Genomic DNA, 18,265 nt, shown 5'->3' on the forward strand with positions numbered 1-18,265 from the left:
AAATAATGGTGAAATTTATATGATAATTGATTAAAAAAATGTATTTCTAATTTTTTTTTAATTGTTAATTATAATTATAAGTTAAAATACGTATTTTTATTTAATTATTCTTATTATTATAATTATTATATGTGAACTAAAATCTAAAAGTATTATTTGTGGTTGTTTGTGTAATAGTTTATAACGTAAAATATTATAATATAGGTAGTGAAAAGCTTTTTTTCTTTATATACTATTGAATTTAATAATTATAATAAGTACTTTGTTTATTTTATCAATGAGTGAAATATTAGTTCTAGACATAAATTAGTTAATTTATGTAATAAGTTTAAATTATTTGTGAGCATATTGTTGAAATATATACAAAATACTATTGCAGGATTGTGGCTGCAACATTGTTGATATTAGATATATTTTTAGTCGAGACATGTTTTGTATAGAGTTTAGTACATAGTATCGGATCAAATTAATACACAATTTATTTAATTAATTAATAAATATAGATTAAATTATAGTAATTTAGTTTAACTTAAGTATATGATGTATTTTAAGTATTTTTTAAATTTTAATTATTTTGACTCTTATATTTTTCCAGTAAACATATACTATAGTTTGTTTAGATTATTCTCAAAGCTAAAATATATCTTCACAGATAAAATACATATTTCTATCTATTTACTCTATTTTTTTTACCTTAGGTTTTTAACATGATAAATGTATTATAAACACCTGGTCCTTCTTTTAAGTTTTAAATTTAGTTAAGAAGAATCATGTTTTTATTTCTTTAAGAAATATTGTTTAATTCTGTTTGATTATTGATTATTTATCAAAAATATGTATTTATTTAAAAATTATTGTTATTATTATTGACCTGAGGACTGACTATACTTTTAAATTGAATTGTTTTTGGATCCATTAAATTTAAATTTAATTCGAATTGAAGTTATAGCCACGAAACGTACGTAGTCTTTTTACTTATTATATACTGTTTATTTATTATCTACTTTTTGTGATTTAGATAAATTGTTTTTATCATATATTGTATCATCATCATCATCATCACCGTTTAACGTCCACTTTCCATGCTAGCATGGGTTGGACGATTTGACTGAGGACTGGCGAACCAGATGGCTGCAATCTTGATCTGGCAGAGTTTCTACAGTTGGATGCCCTTCCTAACCCTCTGAAAGTGTATATATATATATATATATATATATATATATATATAGTATATATATATATATATATTGTATATAAATCCTTAAAAATGTTTCAGCCCGAAGGCTGCGGCCATGGTGGGGCACCACTGCTGAATGAGCTACACTAGTATGTGAATCCACCTCTGATATGTGGCACTTGGTCAACAAGGGAGTTCAATGCTGCTGCCCGCATCTGTGTCTCCTGCCAAGAGGTAGGTTCATCTGGGATCCCTGACAAGAAGAGATCCAGTTTAGTTTTAAAGAAACCCACATCCACACCATGCAAGTTTCTCAGGCATTTAGGGAGGATGTTGAAGAGCTGTGGTCCTCTGAAACCCAAGCTGTTGCAGTATCTGGTCCTGTATTTTGATGGTGATGTTGGAATCTTTGGCACCATGCAGTGGCGCCCTGTTCTGCGGTTGGAGTAACTTTGAATGCCAAAGTTTGGGACAAGACCCTCCAGGATTTTCCAGATGTATATCACTGCATATCTCTCCCGCCTTCGCTCTAGGGAGAAGAGTTTTAATACTTTCAGTCTTTCCCAGTAGCTGATATGTTGCATTGAGACGATCTTCTTAGTGTAGCTTCTTTGAATTGCTTCAAGTTCTGCTGTTAGCTTTATATTGTGTGGTAACCATAGTTGGGAGCAGTAGTCTAAGCGGCTGAGGACGAAAGTTTTCCAAAGGACCATCAGTGTCTCCTTCTCTCTTGTTCTGAAAGTTCAGAGAATTCATCCAGTTAGCCGTCTGCATTTTATCACCAAATTAGTAATATGCACTTGGAAAGATGCATCATTGCTCATATCAATGCCCAGGTCACGCACTGATTTTGACTCAGGAATTACAATTCTTCCCAGGCCAGTGTATCCAGTCTGCATGTCGTTTACCTTTGTGCCGGTAGTGCAGGGCCTGGAACTTCCCTGCATTAAACTGCATGTTGCTGTCCTCAGCCCACCTGTATATTGTATCCAACTTCTGTTGCAGATGCGCAATATTTCCAGGGTTTTGTATTGTGTGAGAGACTTTTCTGTCATCTGCATAGCTAGCAAGGGTGGCCATCTTAGCAACTGAGGGCATATCTGAAAGGGTCACTATGAACAGCAGTGGCCCCAAGACAGTGCCCTGTGGAACACCGCTTGTTATTTGTATTTCCTTGGAGGTGGCTCCATTGGCCACAACTGCCTGCCTTCTATCTTTTAGGAAGTTGTGCAGCCACTCTCCAAGTTTTCCGCCTATGCTGAGACCACGCAGTTTGTGACAAATCATACCATGGTTGACTTTATCAAAGGCTTTTGCAAAGTCGAGATATATCACATCCACATTTGAGCTATTTGGTAGCTGTTTTAACACCCAGTCATAGTGTTGCAGGAGCTGTGTTAGGCAGCTTCTACCTGGTCGAAATTCATGCTGGGTGTAAGTCAGCAAGTCATTTTCTTCAAGGAACATGATTAGTTTCTTGCGGACTATTCGTTCCATGACTTTGCTGATGTGTGAGGTCAGAGAGATAGGCCTATAGTTTTTAGCATCTGCTCTGCTTCCTCCCTTATGGATAGGGCATATTACCCCCTCTTTCAGTTTGACTGGGAGCATACCACTTGCAAGAAAGCTCTGAAAAAGAAGCTGTAGCGGTTTTGCAAGGGCTCGTTTGCACGATTTGAGAAGGATCGCTGGAAATCCATCAGGTCCAGCAGCTGAGTTTGTGTCAATCTCATCTATGGCTAGTGTGATATCATCATCTTCAATGTTGATGTACTCAATTTTTGCCTCTTTGGCCACAGGTAAAGTGGCAAAGAATTCTTCTGGGTTGTTTACTTGTCTGTGTCCTAGAGGTGTAGTGAATATATATATATATATATATATATTCATCATCATCATCGTTTAACGTCCGTTTTCCATGCTAGCACGGGTTGGATGGTTTGAACGGGGTCTGGGAAGCCAGGAGGCTGCATCAGGCTCCAGTCTGATCTGGCAATGTTTCTACAGCTTGATGCCCTTCCTAACGCCAACCACTCCGTGAGTGTAGTAGGTGCATATTACATGCCACCGGCACAGGTACCAGGGGAAGCTAGCAACAGCCACACTATACAAATATTCTTTTAAAAAAACTTTTATTTTAATTTTTCTAAATTTGTCTTTTCGTAAATTTCAACTATATGTGTGTATGTGTATGTGCGCCCATGCGCTTATGTACATATATCTGTGTGTGTCTGCATGTATATATGAATTGTATGAGTATATACAAGCTTAGGGTGTGTCCTTGTCACTTCCTAATGAACTACATACACATAATTATATCATACAATATAATACAAGTGGCTATTTTTAAGCATTCTTTCTATACACTTCATTATTAACCATGTCAGTCTGAATGAAATGCAATAGATAAATATCCAATTTGACACAATGAATCAAAAAATAAAAGAACAGACCACCAAGACAATTTAAAAATGAAAAGGTGGCTGGATTGTTCAATAGAAAATGCTAATATTTCCAATATACTGTTGTCTCTGAAAGCATGTTTTCTATCTTTCAGAGCCTAATGGTCAAAACTTATAGATTATTGATTATAACGTGTATTGTCATATAGAGAAAACTAAAAACAGATGCCTAATCCAAACTTAAGACATAAGAAGGCTGCGGTTAAATTCAGAAGTGGTGAATTAAAATTTAGATTTTGTATTAAAAAATAACTGCGTTGTTTTAGTTTTCTAGATGTTTGCTTTGTTGTCTATTCTATTATTAATTTGTAAATATATCCTGTTAACAACTGCACACTAACTACCTACCCAGTCTGTGATACATCATTGTTATGCTAATGTCGTTATGGTGTTGCATGCCACTACCTGATCAGGACTATTTAAGGTGACTACTAGTATGATGTTAGGAACAGTTTTTATTGTATCTCGCTTGGAGAACATTAGTGAATTGCGGTATACAGTTATAAGAGATGACTGAAGTTTTGAACTTACTTTTAGTTGTGATTTATAATTATGGTAAATATAGTAGTTGGCAACAAGAACTTATCACTATAATAATCACCCAACAACACTGAAATAGCATCTATTGAATACTAAGCTGGAGTTTAACGAAAAGCTGCTTATAGATGACACTAAGCCTGACCTAGTGAAGCAAGAAACATCTTCAATGTGGAAGCTTTTTTATGTAAATTTTCAGCAATCAAAGATGACCCTGAAATAGAGGGTTTTTTATGAATTGATTCATTTGTGTTCAGAATAAAACAAAAATTCTCAAATCCATCTTGGACCTAATTATAACCATGTTGCAATGGTACTATCAGAGCAAGCATTCGTTCTGTAATACAGCCAACTTCTAATATAGAAGAATTTAATGCTACCTTACTAGCAAGGACTCTCATAAACAGAAATTTAGCAAACAAGTAACAGAGCAAAGCCATGATTTAAAAAAGTGCAACGAATTGTGGATCATCAGATTCTTGTAGGTCCTGTTCTGCATATGAGAAGAAATACTGCCAATGCGGTAAATTTGGACATTTCTGCAAGTCAAAACTACTGTTAGTATTCTCTTACCAAGTCCATCCATAACGTCAATGTTAACATAAGTGCTTTGAAGACTCTGATGAAAAGGCTGCATGTTGTGTAAGAAATCATCACATCTGGTTAACTGTAAATTGGAAATCCAGTTCAAACGTAATCAGATACTGACACACCATGCACGACCCATAATGTAACTTTGTTGCTAATAAAGTTATTAATCACCAAAGCTAGTGACATGCAGAAGGAGTTGGCACTGCAACAGTTTTGTCCAATTTTGGAGACAAATATGACAGCTTTGTTGTAATTAATAGTCCTTTTAATTTTGGAATGTTCAGTGAACAAACACCTGGCGCCATGATACTGTTTCCATTATTTACTACTGATACACATCGCAAAAATAAAGTTAAATATGTTTATTTGGTCAGTTTCAGTACGCACACACCTACACAAATATAACTGTGACTATAAAAATGGGGCAACGTTACCGATTATTTGGGTGCAGGTAAAAAGAAGGTAAATGAAGAATCTGCGCCAATTACAAAGTACTTTTCAATGACAAGAATCAGCTCCTCAACTTGCAACAATATTCACTATGTACAAAGAGGAAAGTCTTTTTTTCTTCTTCATTTGACTTAAAGTGTATACTTGCAGATTGGTTTAGATAGGGACCCTGTAATACATATAATCTATGATCTTTATTTAATCAAGAGGAGCTCGCTTTGCACCCAGCTGGTTTCTGGTTCAGCCCTACTGCGCGGCACATTGGGGATAGCATCTTCTATTATAGCCCAGGGCCAACCAACGCCTTGTGCGTAAATTTGGTGGAAGGAAACTATGAAGAAGCCCGTCATATGTGTGTGTGTGTTTTGCCCGCCACCATTGCTTGACAACTGGAGTTGGACTGTTTACATCTCCGTCACTTAGAGGCTCAGTAAAAGAAACTGATAAAATAAGTACCAGACTTATTGGCATAATTATCCACCAAGCTGACAAGTTTAACAACAATCCAGGAGTAAAATCCGAAAAGTCGAGAAAATGCATTCATTCATAAACTGAAAGGATTAATACAAACAAATGCAATAATTGTGCATATTTCATAAAAGCCAAAAGAACTGAATATTTCAAAAGATGGGATTAACACATCTTAAAATCTTTGAAAGAAGAAATTGAAAAATATCTCAGGTGCAAAAACTATTATTGCTGGCTTATACGAAAATTTGCAAAAAACCTCTTATTGCAACAAAAGAGAAAAGGAAACATACCAAGAACAGGCCTTCAAGACCACTGAAATCTTTTACTGAATACTCTGTTATGACAATATTTTCTAACGTGTGTAAGACATTTCTTACTTTCAATGCTTTTCAATATGGTAGCATGAATATCATCTTGCAAATGGAAAGCCCGTGGTTTATGATTGTGGCAATATTGAATATGAAGTATATGCAATGATATTGTACGTTGAAAGATTGATACATATTCTATTAAGGAAATCTTTCACACTGGAAACTGATCATCAGCCACTGAAAGTTATTCTTTATATATTTTGAAAGGATTTTCATATTGCCAGCGAGCCTCGCAGTAGATTACCAAATGGACCTTTATATTATCACACTATAATTTCTAAACGATTTGTGCCTGGTAAAGCAAAATGGCCACTTTAACACTCTCAGAATACCAATATTTGGTTCAGATCCGTCTGTTGCTGTGTTCTTTAAATAGTCATTACACTCTGGCATAGATGATGATTAATTTACTTTTGCTGGTGCTAACGTGGTTGATGATGTTTAAATTTTTTTAACACATGCACCTTTGATATTTGTTTAAAGAATTGCATACCTGGGAAAGACTCTTTTAACCAGACAGCCATCTGATCTGATTTTACCTTAAACAAAAAACAGGCAATTTATTCCTAAGAATTTGTCATATCTAGGGACATATATGCTAAAATCAGATTCAAATGTCCTATTGTTCTGATAAATAATTTGACTCACACTTGGAACAATTACATAAAGACTGGAGATATGTACAAAATGCTAGGAATGAGTTATTATTGACTTAGTCACTTAGATGGAATATCCTTTTTATGTTCAGGTAGCAGCCGAAGAGACGTAAGGGACACAGAACTGGAATTCCCATCATCATCATCATAATTTTAATGCCAACTTTTCCATGCTCGTGTTGGTCTGACGGAATCTGTTGAGGCAGGTTTTCTACGCCTGGATTCTCTTCCTGTTGCCAACACTCACCTGCTTCTAAGCAAGGTAATATTTCCCCATGACCAGACATTTTTTCACAGAAGATTGGAAGCAGTGGACACTGCTTGTGTTACAGTGACACTCATTTACAATAATCATGCAATCCCATGATGAGGAGACACAAATCCACTCAATTGTCAATCCGGTCGGGAAGTAAACTTCTTAACGACAGAGTCATGTCTGCTCCAAGCATGGCCACTGCTTCTACAATGTCATTAATATCTTTCAATTAAAGGTTTAGTTAAACTGATTTATAGCAGGTATCCTACCTATAGCCCGAAATCTAATGGTGCACCAAAAAGACCTGTGCGAATAATCAATGGAAAATTTTTGTATTTGCTAAATAATCTCTCCAACCATCTGGTGGATGCAAGTCAATGCTCTATGAGTAATTATTTGGCAGGCAAGAGTAACAGTAAATTCTTTTTTATGGGATTGGACAAATGGTTCATTACACGAACAATGTAAAAAATTTCCACAGATGCAAGTAACCTGATTGATTGATGCTGTCAGAAACACAGCCTGGATAAATATCATTCCTTAAAGCCCATCTCTTAATCATGATAATATTATAAATGGACTGTCGTCACAAAGTTCCATCTGTAGAGCCACCACTTGATCATGTGCTGGTCAGTAGTAATGTTTCTAACTGATCAACATCAATTTCTCCAACCCCAACTCCTGCTTATATTTAATACCTAACTCCTCCCATACTACCAACATTAACCATGATAACCCTCACAATAACTTAATGTGCGGTACAATATCAACCAGGGAGGTACGGCAGAATCACAAAGGGAAACCACAAAGAGTTAATAACATGATTTCGCCTTTGTAGTATTATATATTTGCAGTATTTTCGAAACTTGATTTATATCCTATTATGTAAACGTAGCCAGTTACCATCAGCACACAGTATATCTATTCTGTCTGTGATGGTGTTATGTTAATGTGACGTTGTATGCGTTCTGCATGTTTGCACATAGTCAAAGTGACTACAATTCAATGTGCTGTTTGGATGACATTAGTGAACCACAATATATAATCATAATAGACATTTGAGAGAGCTAGACTGATATTTATTGTAAACACAACACTATGCACTCTTGTTGATAATATAATACTATATCATTGTATCGGATGTTATACACCACTGGTCACAATGCACTTCCTTGCAGTGTTCTAGCTCTTGAATGATGCTTTCTAGGAGGACAGGCCAACTTCTTCCCTGCAACAAAACACCTGTTTGTTGCAGGGTTTCCTCTTTACAGCTGAGTGGACTGAGGTAATGTGAAATGAAATGTTGCTTAATAACACAACACACTGCAGGTCTGGGGATTGAAACCACGATCTTGCGATCATGAGTGCAAAACTCTAACCACAAATATGACAGACAGACAGACCCACACAGCCATTAATAGGTTAGTTTACACTTTTATTTCTTAAATAGTTATAATTTCATTTTCACTACAAATTTAACTACATTCCTAAATGTGGCCGAATTAGATTATATGAAATTCATTATAAACATTGGGCTACCAACAAAATATTAATGGTTTCCAAATTCTTGCTTCTATTTCATCAGCAAGAAAAGAAAAAGTGAAGACAAGGGGTTAAACAGCAGACAAAAATGGGGATTCAAGAAATTCTGGTTATACAAGATTCATTTTTATTTAGTTGTTTATTAATCAGAATGCTAGGGATACTTAATTAGTAAGTCAATCTGCTCTTTAAACTTTCAGTTTTGATCAAAAAGATGTTGAAAGACCTCAGTATACAAATGTGTGTGCGCACACACACACACATATAATAATCATAAATGCCAAAACGACTTTCTGTGTGTCAGTGTGTCACACTTTGACCCCCCCTCTCTCACTAGTCAATGACACTTATAATATTCCACCTGCTGGGGTGAGAGTAATAGTAGGCATAGAGACAGCGAGGGCAGAAGTAAATTGATGGTTGTGATGGTAATGGGGTGATAGTAATAGTATGAGCTGTAGTTGTGATAGAGGTGGAGGTGTTGGTAGCCAAGGTGGTCAGGGATGCCGGTGATAGTAAGAGATGTGGAAGACAGTGGTGGTGGAAGGGGAGTTGGTGAAGTCAAAGGTATTGCTGCTGTTGGCGTCAGATGTCTGAATGGTATATGACAGTTGTGGTGGCGATGGTTGAAAACAATCAACAGAGAGAGAGAGAAAGAGGTTAGACAGAAAATAAATTGTATTGCCCCCCCCCCCTGAACAGGAAGACAAAAAATGTTGTTTATCATGCAGCTTTGCAATAAGTTCCAAGTTGACAAATTGTATCATTGTTTTGATGAAAATTATCCATTGCTTAAAAAATATTGGTCAAGTTTAATAACATTTAATATGTACTCAATGCATGAAGTGTCATTGTTGGTCCTAAAGCCTAATAAAGAGCCCTCCACAGGAGCTAGCTTTTAAGCTAGTAAGCTATAAGTTAAACATACATCCAAAACTGATGATATGCATTTGAATAAACCCTTTTTATTTCCAGACATAAACACAAACATCTTGAAGAAAGCAATAATAAAAAAAAAGGTAGGACATTCTTTAATCATCAACAAAAAAAATTTTCATATCCTAAGTGTTAATCATAATTAGTTGAGGTGGCAAGGTAACAAGAAATGATTTTTAAGTGCTTGAATGCTGTTGTTTAGTTCCAGGTCAACCCTTCGTGTGCAAACATAAGGAACATTCCAGCTATGATCAGCTTGTCTTTTATGGGTAATTAAAACTATACGGATCCTTCATCATTTTATGATGGCAGGGTGTGTTTTAAGGGAGTTTTTACAGTGGGGGATACAGTCGATAAGAATTTAAGTAATCATGGCACGAGTAGAAAAATAGGGAAAAATGTACAACAAAAATAAAATTTATCTTAAGTAAAGTACTCAAAGCACTTTATACTAATGAGATCCATTGATGTACAACTGATTAAGATCAATTAATTTTCATTTAGGGCTGGCATGTAGTTTAGGGGTTAAAAAAATTAACTGGAAGTGATGAATGATATACAGTACTTTCATGTAAACAATTTTTGACACAACCAATGCATGGAACATGAATCTACAAGAACAACGCTTCTCCTCCCTTTGGTTTTTTCTGTACAGTTTAGTAGCCATGCAGGATTTTTGTATTGCTCATATGTAGCTGTGTTGACTGTCATTCATTGACATGCAAGCCATCGAATTGCCTTCTCTTTGGTGTTCGTTGGAATGACATACTTCATCTGCTTTTTTTCTGAAATACTTAAGATATCACAAGAAAATACTATACAAGTGCCAGAGGACACTGCATAATGAGGGAGTTTTATTAATGAAATTAAAGGATTCCCCCAGTTCCCTTTATGAAATTACGGGATGTCAATGTCATCATTTTAAGTTAATTTACTTTCATTTTTTTAACCCTTAAACTGCATCTTAACTCTATTTTGTTCTTCCATTATTTCCCATTTACTCCAATTGTGCTATTTTTATCATGCACCAAGTGACTGTACTAAATAGCTTCCTTTGATTCACCATTTAAAAAAAAAATTATTTTAACTACTGAAACAGTTTTTATAAGCTTCGAGGGAATGGAGTTTAAGAATGGGATCAGGAAAGAGTCAAAGAACCTGGTGCAACAGAATGGTGATGTCTTTAAGATACTGAACTGCTGCTGTTGATTCTAACATCTGCAGATGATAGATATGTCTGGGAATTGGAATTTATTTCAAGTCACCACAGATCATCTAAAATGAAGGGAAGTAGGTGCCGGTTGCTAACCAGTTAAATTATTTATGACAAGCAAACATCCTGTCTAACATGACAATGGATTGACAGAATCATTAGAGCGTCAGACGAAATAACTGCATGACTTAAGTTACAGTATTTTTACATTCTGAGTTCAAATCGCACTTTTATTCTTATTAGAGTCAATGAAATAAAGCACTATTCAAGAATTGAATCGATTAGATATTCCTATAATGTATCTTTGATGTTAATGAAATTATAGAATACATATCTGTCTCCACTTAATGCTAGAAAATCTGGAGGTGAGTGTATCTGAGATTCATTAAATAATGACATTCTGGTAGATTCTGTTTTCAAGCCTCATATTGATGACATGTTTATTGTGAGTAACTATCACAAAATATGTTACTTCCGACAGTTAGGTGAATTGATGCAATGTACTGATGAAACAACCTCTGCAATGGTTTGCGAATTAAAAGAACCCTAAAAATAAATACGTAAAATAAAAAGTCGGTTGTCTTTGCGTTTCTGTGTGGCTGTGTTTATCAACACTAGAAAAAGTGGAAATAAAACTACTTCTTTCTCTTATTCGCACCAAAAGTAACTAGAAAATAATCACCTTTTCAATATTCAACTCCTAAAAGTGAGATTTGTAGAAACTTTAATGAAGGTAAAGAATACGCACACCACCCGTTTTTGGAGTTTAGGGTTAGGGAAAGACTTCCTCCTGTGCCCCCATTTTCTCGCAAATTAGTGTTTTTTAAAATTTTTCTTTTTTTGCCAAAAACCCACGTTTCGGATACAGAGATTCCGGAAAATTGCCAAAAATCGGAATTTTGAAATTTTTGCCCCCTACTCCCTCCTCACCTTATTCTTCATTTTTCACTTTTTTTCCGTAAATCTAACCCTAAAACCTTAACCCTTAAACCCTAACTCTAAAACCCTAACTAGAAAATTTTTTTCTCCGTATTTTTCCGTATATTTTGACAAAAAAAAGTTTGTGAAAAAAAATTTTTTGAAATTTTTTCAGAATCATAATCACCGTATTTTTTCGCATATTTTGAAAAAAAAAAAATTCTGAAAAAAGTTAAGAATGAATAATTTAAGGGGGGGGGGGGGGGGAGAGAAGGGTAATTTCAAAATGCCGATTTTTGCAGATTCGTATTCTCTGTAGCCGAAAACGGTGATTTGTGTAGAAAAAAAAAATTAAGGGGTACAAAAGGAAGTGTTGCCAGGGTTGGTTACACCGAAAACGGGTGGTGCGCTTTTTTTCTTCAAATATAAAGGATAAAATTGAAAAGCGCTATAATAGTGTATGCAGAAGAGGAGGGGGATAAAAAAGAATTAGAAACAATTTGGCATATTGGAATGAAGATTATTTAGAAATTAAAATAAAAGTACTATTGGTTTTCTTTCGCAATCTCCAAGCGGATGTACCGAATTAGGCACCACTTAATCCCACCCAAATTTTTCTTCGGATTCATGTTTCCAACAACGGAGATAATGATTTTGCCAAATAGCCCCACCACCACCTACAATGACAGCTTTTCTAATTTTTAAATCACATTCTTTTTAATTAATTTTTTTTTAAAGAACAAAACTTTTTACAACTATTTTTTTAAAAAAAACAGAGATTTACGGTTTTGGTAAAACAATGTTTGAAATTTTTAAATACTATTATTATTTTTTAATGGTAATTGTTTTATAACTTTCCACTTTCATTTTGTGATCGTAAAACGAAAGAATGCCCTACCACATAAATAGTCCTTCATACACCGAAATACCTGAAGGACTTACTAACCTTACACACACAGCCTCCATATTGTAGAAGTTCAACTGAGACTGATTAGTTTTATATCTCGGAAGTTAAAAACCCTATTTTATATTCGACATCATGAATTACAAAGATAAATAAAATAACTCGTGTATATTAAGTGTAGTTAGCCAAGATCGTTAAACATCTGATTAAATAAATTCAAATCCCTCTGTGGATTGATTCAGATTTTCGTGTTTCCAGTGTCAGTTAACACTAGTAGTATGAACACGTTGAGTTCACCTCAACCTGGCGTAAAAAACAGCCAAAATCTTTCTCAAACCACACCTACCGCCTTGAGGTGACAAAGAAGAGTTGAATAATGCAACCCTAAGTAATAGATTAAGCTAGAGCAGGGGTTCTCAACCATTCTTTACCTCTGGACCCTTTCGATTTCTATTTTATTCAGATGGCCCCTCGAAGCCATTGTGTTTAAAAACAAAACCTAATATATTTTTATGATTAAATATTATTAGGAATTGTATTAAAAAATTGTTCAGATATTTTGAGTTTTGTAGAAGTATAGCTAATTTGTTGCACCGAAAACTTTACCAAAAGGGTACAAGCTGGCAGAATCGTTAGCACGCCGGGCGAAATGCCTAGCGGTATTTCGTCTGCCGCTACGTTCTGAGTTCAAATTCCGCCGAGGTCGACTTTGCCTTTCATCCTTTCGGGGTTCGATAAAATTAAGTACCAGTTACTGGAGTCGATATAATCGACTTAATCCGTTTGTCTGTCCTTGTTTGTCACCTCTGTGTTTAGCCCCTTGTGGGTAGTAAAGAAATAGGTACAATTGGCTAATGTAGCCCTAACAAACAAGTCCAGTGGTGCATACTGAATATTAAATATTGTTAGTCCAAAATAACACGAAGCGAGAAGAAAACAGACGGAATAATTGGGTAGTAGAACCTTTAATTACAGGTCTGATCGATCAGGGCTAACACGCGACTCAAAACCTCTACAAGCACCAGTGATATGCAAGGGAAAGATATAGTGGCATCGTCAATAAAACACGGTAGTAAATGTATCAGTATTTTAGTTTTCTAAGGAAAAAAAGTTCTGGGATTCACGACAAATTGTAAAAGAAATGTTTATACTTTGAAAGCGGTTAGGCAGTGATGCGCTCGGTTGGGACATCGGTAGAAAGTGATGTCACCTTAATGTCCAAGGCAGCAGGGGAGTGTTGAAGGATGCGATTAAGAAAGTAGGGACTGAAAGAGTGAGGGGCGAAGACAAGGTAAGACAAACATGAACATATACAACATTTTATAAGCTACTTTATCATATACCACATACAGCCCAACCACACACTTGCTGTTGGATTAATGAATGACTGATTATGTTATATAGGAGTGGGGGAGAGGCATAAATAACTTCCTAATGCTGTTGTTAATAATGACAGCAACAGATATGAGTGTTTTAGACATGAACGAAATGACAGCCATCAACAAAATTCGCACATCCCATAAATATCAAACATACACAAGTATTCGTGGTATGTTTATCTTCACATTATTCACACACACACACACACTGCTGACGTTTATAATCAAACATCCAAAGTTGCTTTACAATACAGCAATTTTAAAATCCCGTAACTCTCACACACAACGGATACCCACACACACCAAACATTAGGTGTGGAAGCATTTCCTTTACTCAAGTGAGTGTGTGATTGAATAAAGTTCTGCGGTTAAATGACGAAGTATGTGTGATTGTATGACTAAAAGTATAACTGTAAGTCTGTCGTTGTTTAGTGTGTGCTTGTATATATGTGATTGTACAATTAGAACCATGTATGATTGTATGACGAGTTGTAGCTAAGTCCGTCGTTTAACTGTATGATTGAATAACAAGTAGTGTGTAAGACTGTGATTGTATGACTAGAAGTATGCATGGTTGCATGTGGGTTTGTTATGTGATTGAATGTACGTGTATACGTTCGATTGGGTTGGCGCGGGAGCATTTTATGATGGGGATATGTAATGAGATGTAAGAATAAGAGGTCTGAAAGTGTAGTGTGTTTATGTGCATGTATATATGTGTATGTGTGAGTATGCGTGTGTAGATGACTATGTGTATGACTGGGTGTTTGTATTAGTATACTGACTATGGACTGTAAAATGTACGTCAATGCATAAAAAAACCCAATGCTAGTCTTTGATTAATGGGACTACACACATAAATATGTATAAATAAAACTTTACCGTTATATATATATATATATATATATATATATATATATATATATATATATATAGTGTGTGTGTGTTGTCTTAGTGTACATACTAATTATCAACAACGAAAAGAGTGTTTAACACATACAAGAAATAGTATTTCATTTATACACAAACTTCCGAGAAGTGAGCCTTAGGTTTTAAACTATTATAGAAAGATTTCTCCGATTTTGAAAAAGATTGTCTGTGTAAATAAAAAAAGTATATCTATATTGGAAATATCAGCATAAATCGATTACATACATGTACAAATACACAACCCCATAACTTTCAAAACAACTGTAGACATTTACCAAAAAACATTTACTTGTTCACTTCATTTCCCTTCACATCACTAATGTCCTTGGGAAAGGCGTGAACGACATTATTTTCCCCTCGTACATATTATATTAAAAAATAAGGTTCTACATATATAAGAAGCAATGATCACTAAGTTTGTGAGGGGTCAACTTTAGCTTCCACCTGTCATCGGTAGTCAGTAATTAATATTCTCGAATGGCCATATTAGCACCTTTCTTTAAAGGGGGAACCTCCACAAACATTTAATTTTGTGCCAAGATAAACAAATATATATAATAAATGAATAATTGATTTTTTTCACTGACCTTAAAACTAGACTGAAAGTAAGGTAGAAATAAGATTGCATGACGTTCATGCCTTCCACAACTTCATTATTGATCACTTAGATTTTAAAATTTGATTGCTTTAAAAGTAGCTTATGTTTTGCGTTTTTTCTTTTCTTTTCGTTATTTTTTTACTTACTTTTTGAATCATCAAAGCGGAATGAAAATCCTTGCCTCCTTGCATGCGAAATCCCCAAGGAGTATTAGGGTCCAGTCTCTCCAGTTTAGCTTCCAAGGTAAGTACCGACATGGTGAATGATGATGGTAAAGTTTTCCCTTTTTCCTTGTACGAAGTTAACAGAAAATACAACTAAATTTTCCCACAAAAACAAAACAAATTATGTATAAAAGAAATAACTTCAAATACTTCACTTTTTCTCTTCTTACACCTGAACCCTAACTAAATCCTTTAAATTACCTTACAAACTAACTTAACCGACGAAAAAGAGCCACCGCCGACTTAACGTCCGACGTCGTGGTCGCTTCCACGCACGTTGATGTAATTTTTCTTCTTTTCTTTACTTTCTTTTTTCACCCTGAACGAAAACTCTCTGATTCTGAAGCAAGTGCTCGCCTTTGGCTCGTTTCTCTCTCTCTCTCTCTCTCCTTCTCTCTCGACTTTAGCTTGTTTCTCTCTCTCTCTCTCCTTTAGCTCGTTTCTCTCTCTCTCTCTCCTCCTCCTATACTTTTTTTTTATTAATGTTCGACCAGGCTTTTCTGTTTCTTTCACTTCCTTCAGTGACTCACTATTTGCGCACGACACTTCTCCCCATTCTTTTAATCTACTCTGTCTTTCTCTTGCTCTCTCTCTCTCACCCACATGCTTCTCTCTTTGTTTATCTGTCTCTTTCTTTTTCTCTTCTCTCACTCTGTCTGACTCTTTTCCCCGCCCCCAGTTTCTCTCTCTCTCTTACTGCTTTACCTTGTCTTTCTCATTTCTCTTAGACATTCACATATAAATTCAGTCATATACATACATACGTTCACACTTACATACGCACACAAGCTTACATACACACACACACACACCTACTTATCTTTCTTTGCTTCTCCTTTATTCTCTTTCGCTCATTCTGTTATCTTTTATCCTATAAATTCATTCGCCTTCTCTTTAGTTTCTATTCATAAATTTTATCTTATATAAAACAATCTCGTTCATTCAAGTTTACTCTTTCCTTCCTTCTTCTCAAATCTACCTTTTTTCTCGCTCTTTTTATACTCTCTCTCTCTCTCTCTCTCTCTCTCTCTCTCTCTCACATACATATTTGAGTGTGTGTGTGTGTAATTCTGCCTTTCATTTTTATCGTCATCGTTGATACTATTTTTTCCTTTTACCTAATTTATTTTCTTAAATTCTCTTTATCACGTTAGCTCCAATTCCTTTATATTTGTTCTCCCTTACTTAACGTCCCAGTGATAAATTCTGTCTTGCATGTCTCCTTCTATTTCGCTATGCTTCCCATTTCACTCTCTATAAGTTTGTTTTCTGATGATAAACATTCTTCCACTTGTGTAAACCATTGGTGTCCACTATACGAGTTGGTGATGGAGTTGATAAACTGAACGCGGACACGTTTCTCTTCCGAGTTGTTTAATTTCCTCCTCCGCCTTGCTAACCAATACCTTAACTTCGAAACGAAAGATCATGTTATCATCATCATCATCACCACTAGTTGCTTTAACCGAATCGTTTTTGTTTATTAGTCTGTGAAACTGTTCAATCCTGCATGTGTGTGTGTGTGCATGCGAACAGAAGAGTGGAGTGGAGTGAAAGCATTTGAAGAGGCCAGGATAACACATGTAAGACTCAAGAGAGATTTAAAGAAGAATGTTGCGATCGAGAAGGTGAATTTCAGTGACTCTTTTGGGTGCACAGTTTGTGGCAAACCATGCCTTTCTTTTGCTGGTCTCAAATCTCATTTGTGGACTCATAAAAAACGAACCTCCACCAACTATTCTGCCAATATGTCTGTGCACACCTGCAAATCCAACGGAGATTACAAGAGACATTTTAAGATCCACAAAGATTAGAACCTAACTGCAGTTCCTGGTGATCCAAATCGGATATGCAGTTTATGTGGGTGTCTTTTCAATACATTGTCTGGCTTAAAAAAAAACCCACATCAGACCTCATGATGGATCTAAGGTGTAGGTACAGGTGGTGGTCAGACTCTGCATAAGGAATAGACACCACCATGCATGCATGATGTGTGGAGGGATGGACTTCGTTATAAACTGTTGAGAAGAAACCAAAAGAAATAGTTACAATAAAAATAATAATTTACGTTTTTAAACAATCACAGCCAATTTTCTTTTCTTATTCTTATCTGCTCCAAAGGCGACTAAAATCTTTTCAAGAAGGTTAAACGTAATTAAAGGTAGGGAAGAAACCCACGCTCCTCTTTGTCATTCTTCCCCGTCCAATCTTCCTTTCTCCTGAAATGCCTTGTTCAAAGATACAACCTACCTATTTCTTTATTACCCACAAGGGGCTAAACACAGAGGGAACAAACAAGGACAGGCATAGGTATTAAGTCGATTACATCGACCCAGTGCGTAACTGGTACTTAATTAATCGACCCCGAAAGGATGAAAGGAAAAGTCGACCTCGGCGGAATTTGAACTCAGAACGTAACGGCAGAGGAAATACGGCTACGCAATTCGTCCGACGTGCTAACGTTTCTGCCACCACAAAGCAGTCGGGGGATCGACTGCCCTAACCTCTCGGCCACGTGCCTGCACGTGCCACTATTGTTTAGCATATTTCTTATACCTGGTCAAGCAGATGGATGATAAAAAGTATTCTAGTGATGACCACTGCATTTCTTTCTAGACACAGTGTATCTAGGGCATCATTATCTCCCTCTTTT

The 18,265-nt window shown here is 35.7% G+C and overlaps 1 protein-coding gene across 4 annotated transcripts in view; it reads right to left on the bottom strand.

The window, feature by feature from the left end:
• The window catches only part of LOC115214533 (PDZ and LIM domain protein Zasp), a 154,126-nt gene extending 138,058 nt beyond the window's left edge, over nt 1-16,068 (bottom strand). The window contains exon 1 of one of the 4 annotated variants that reach the window (XM_029783734.2): nt 15,535-16,068. In XM_029783734.2, the coding sequence (XP_029639594.1) occupies nt 15,535-15,645 (111 nt within the window). In that variant the 5' untranslated portion in view covers nt 15,646-16,068. The remainder of the gene's footprint in view (nt 1-15,534) is intronic. The other 3 variants (XM_029783736.2, XM_029783737.2, XM_036504907.1) reach the window with 3 other exon arrangements.
• Nucleotides 16,069-18,265: the final 2,197 nt, after the last annotated feature.

Source organism: Octopus sinensis, linkage group LG7 (genome assembly GCF_006345805.1).
Source record: "Octopus sinensis linkage group LG7, ASM634580v1, whole genome shotgun sequence".
In the NCBI taxonomy this organism is placed as follows: Eukaryota; Metazoa; Mollusca; class Cephalopoda; order Octopoda; family Octopodidae; genus Octopus; species Octopus sinensis.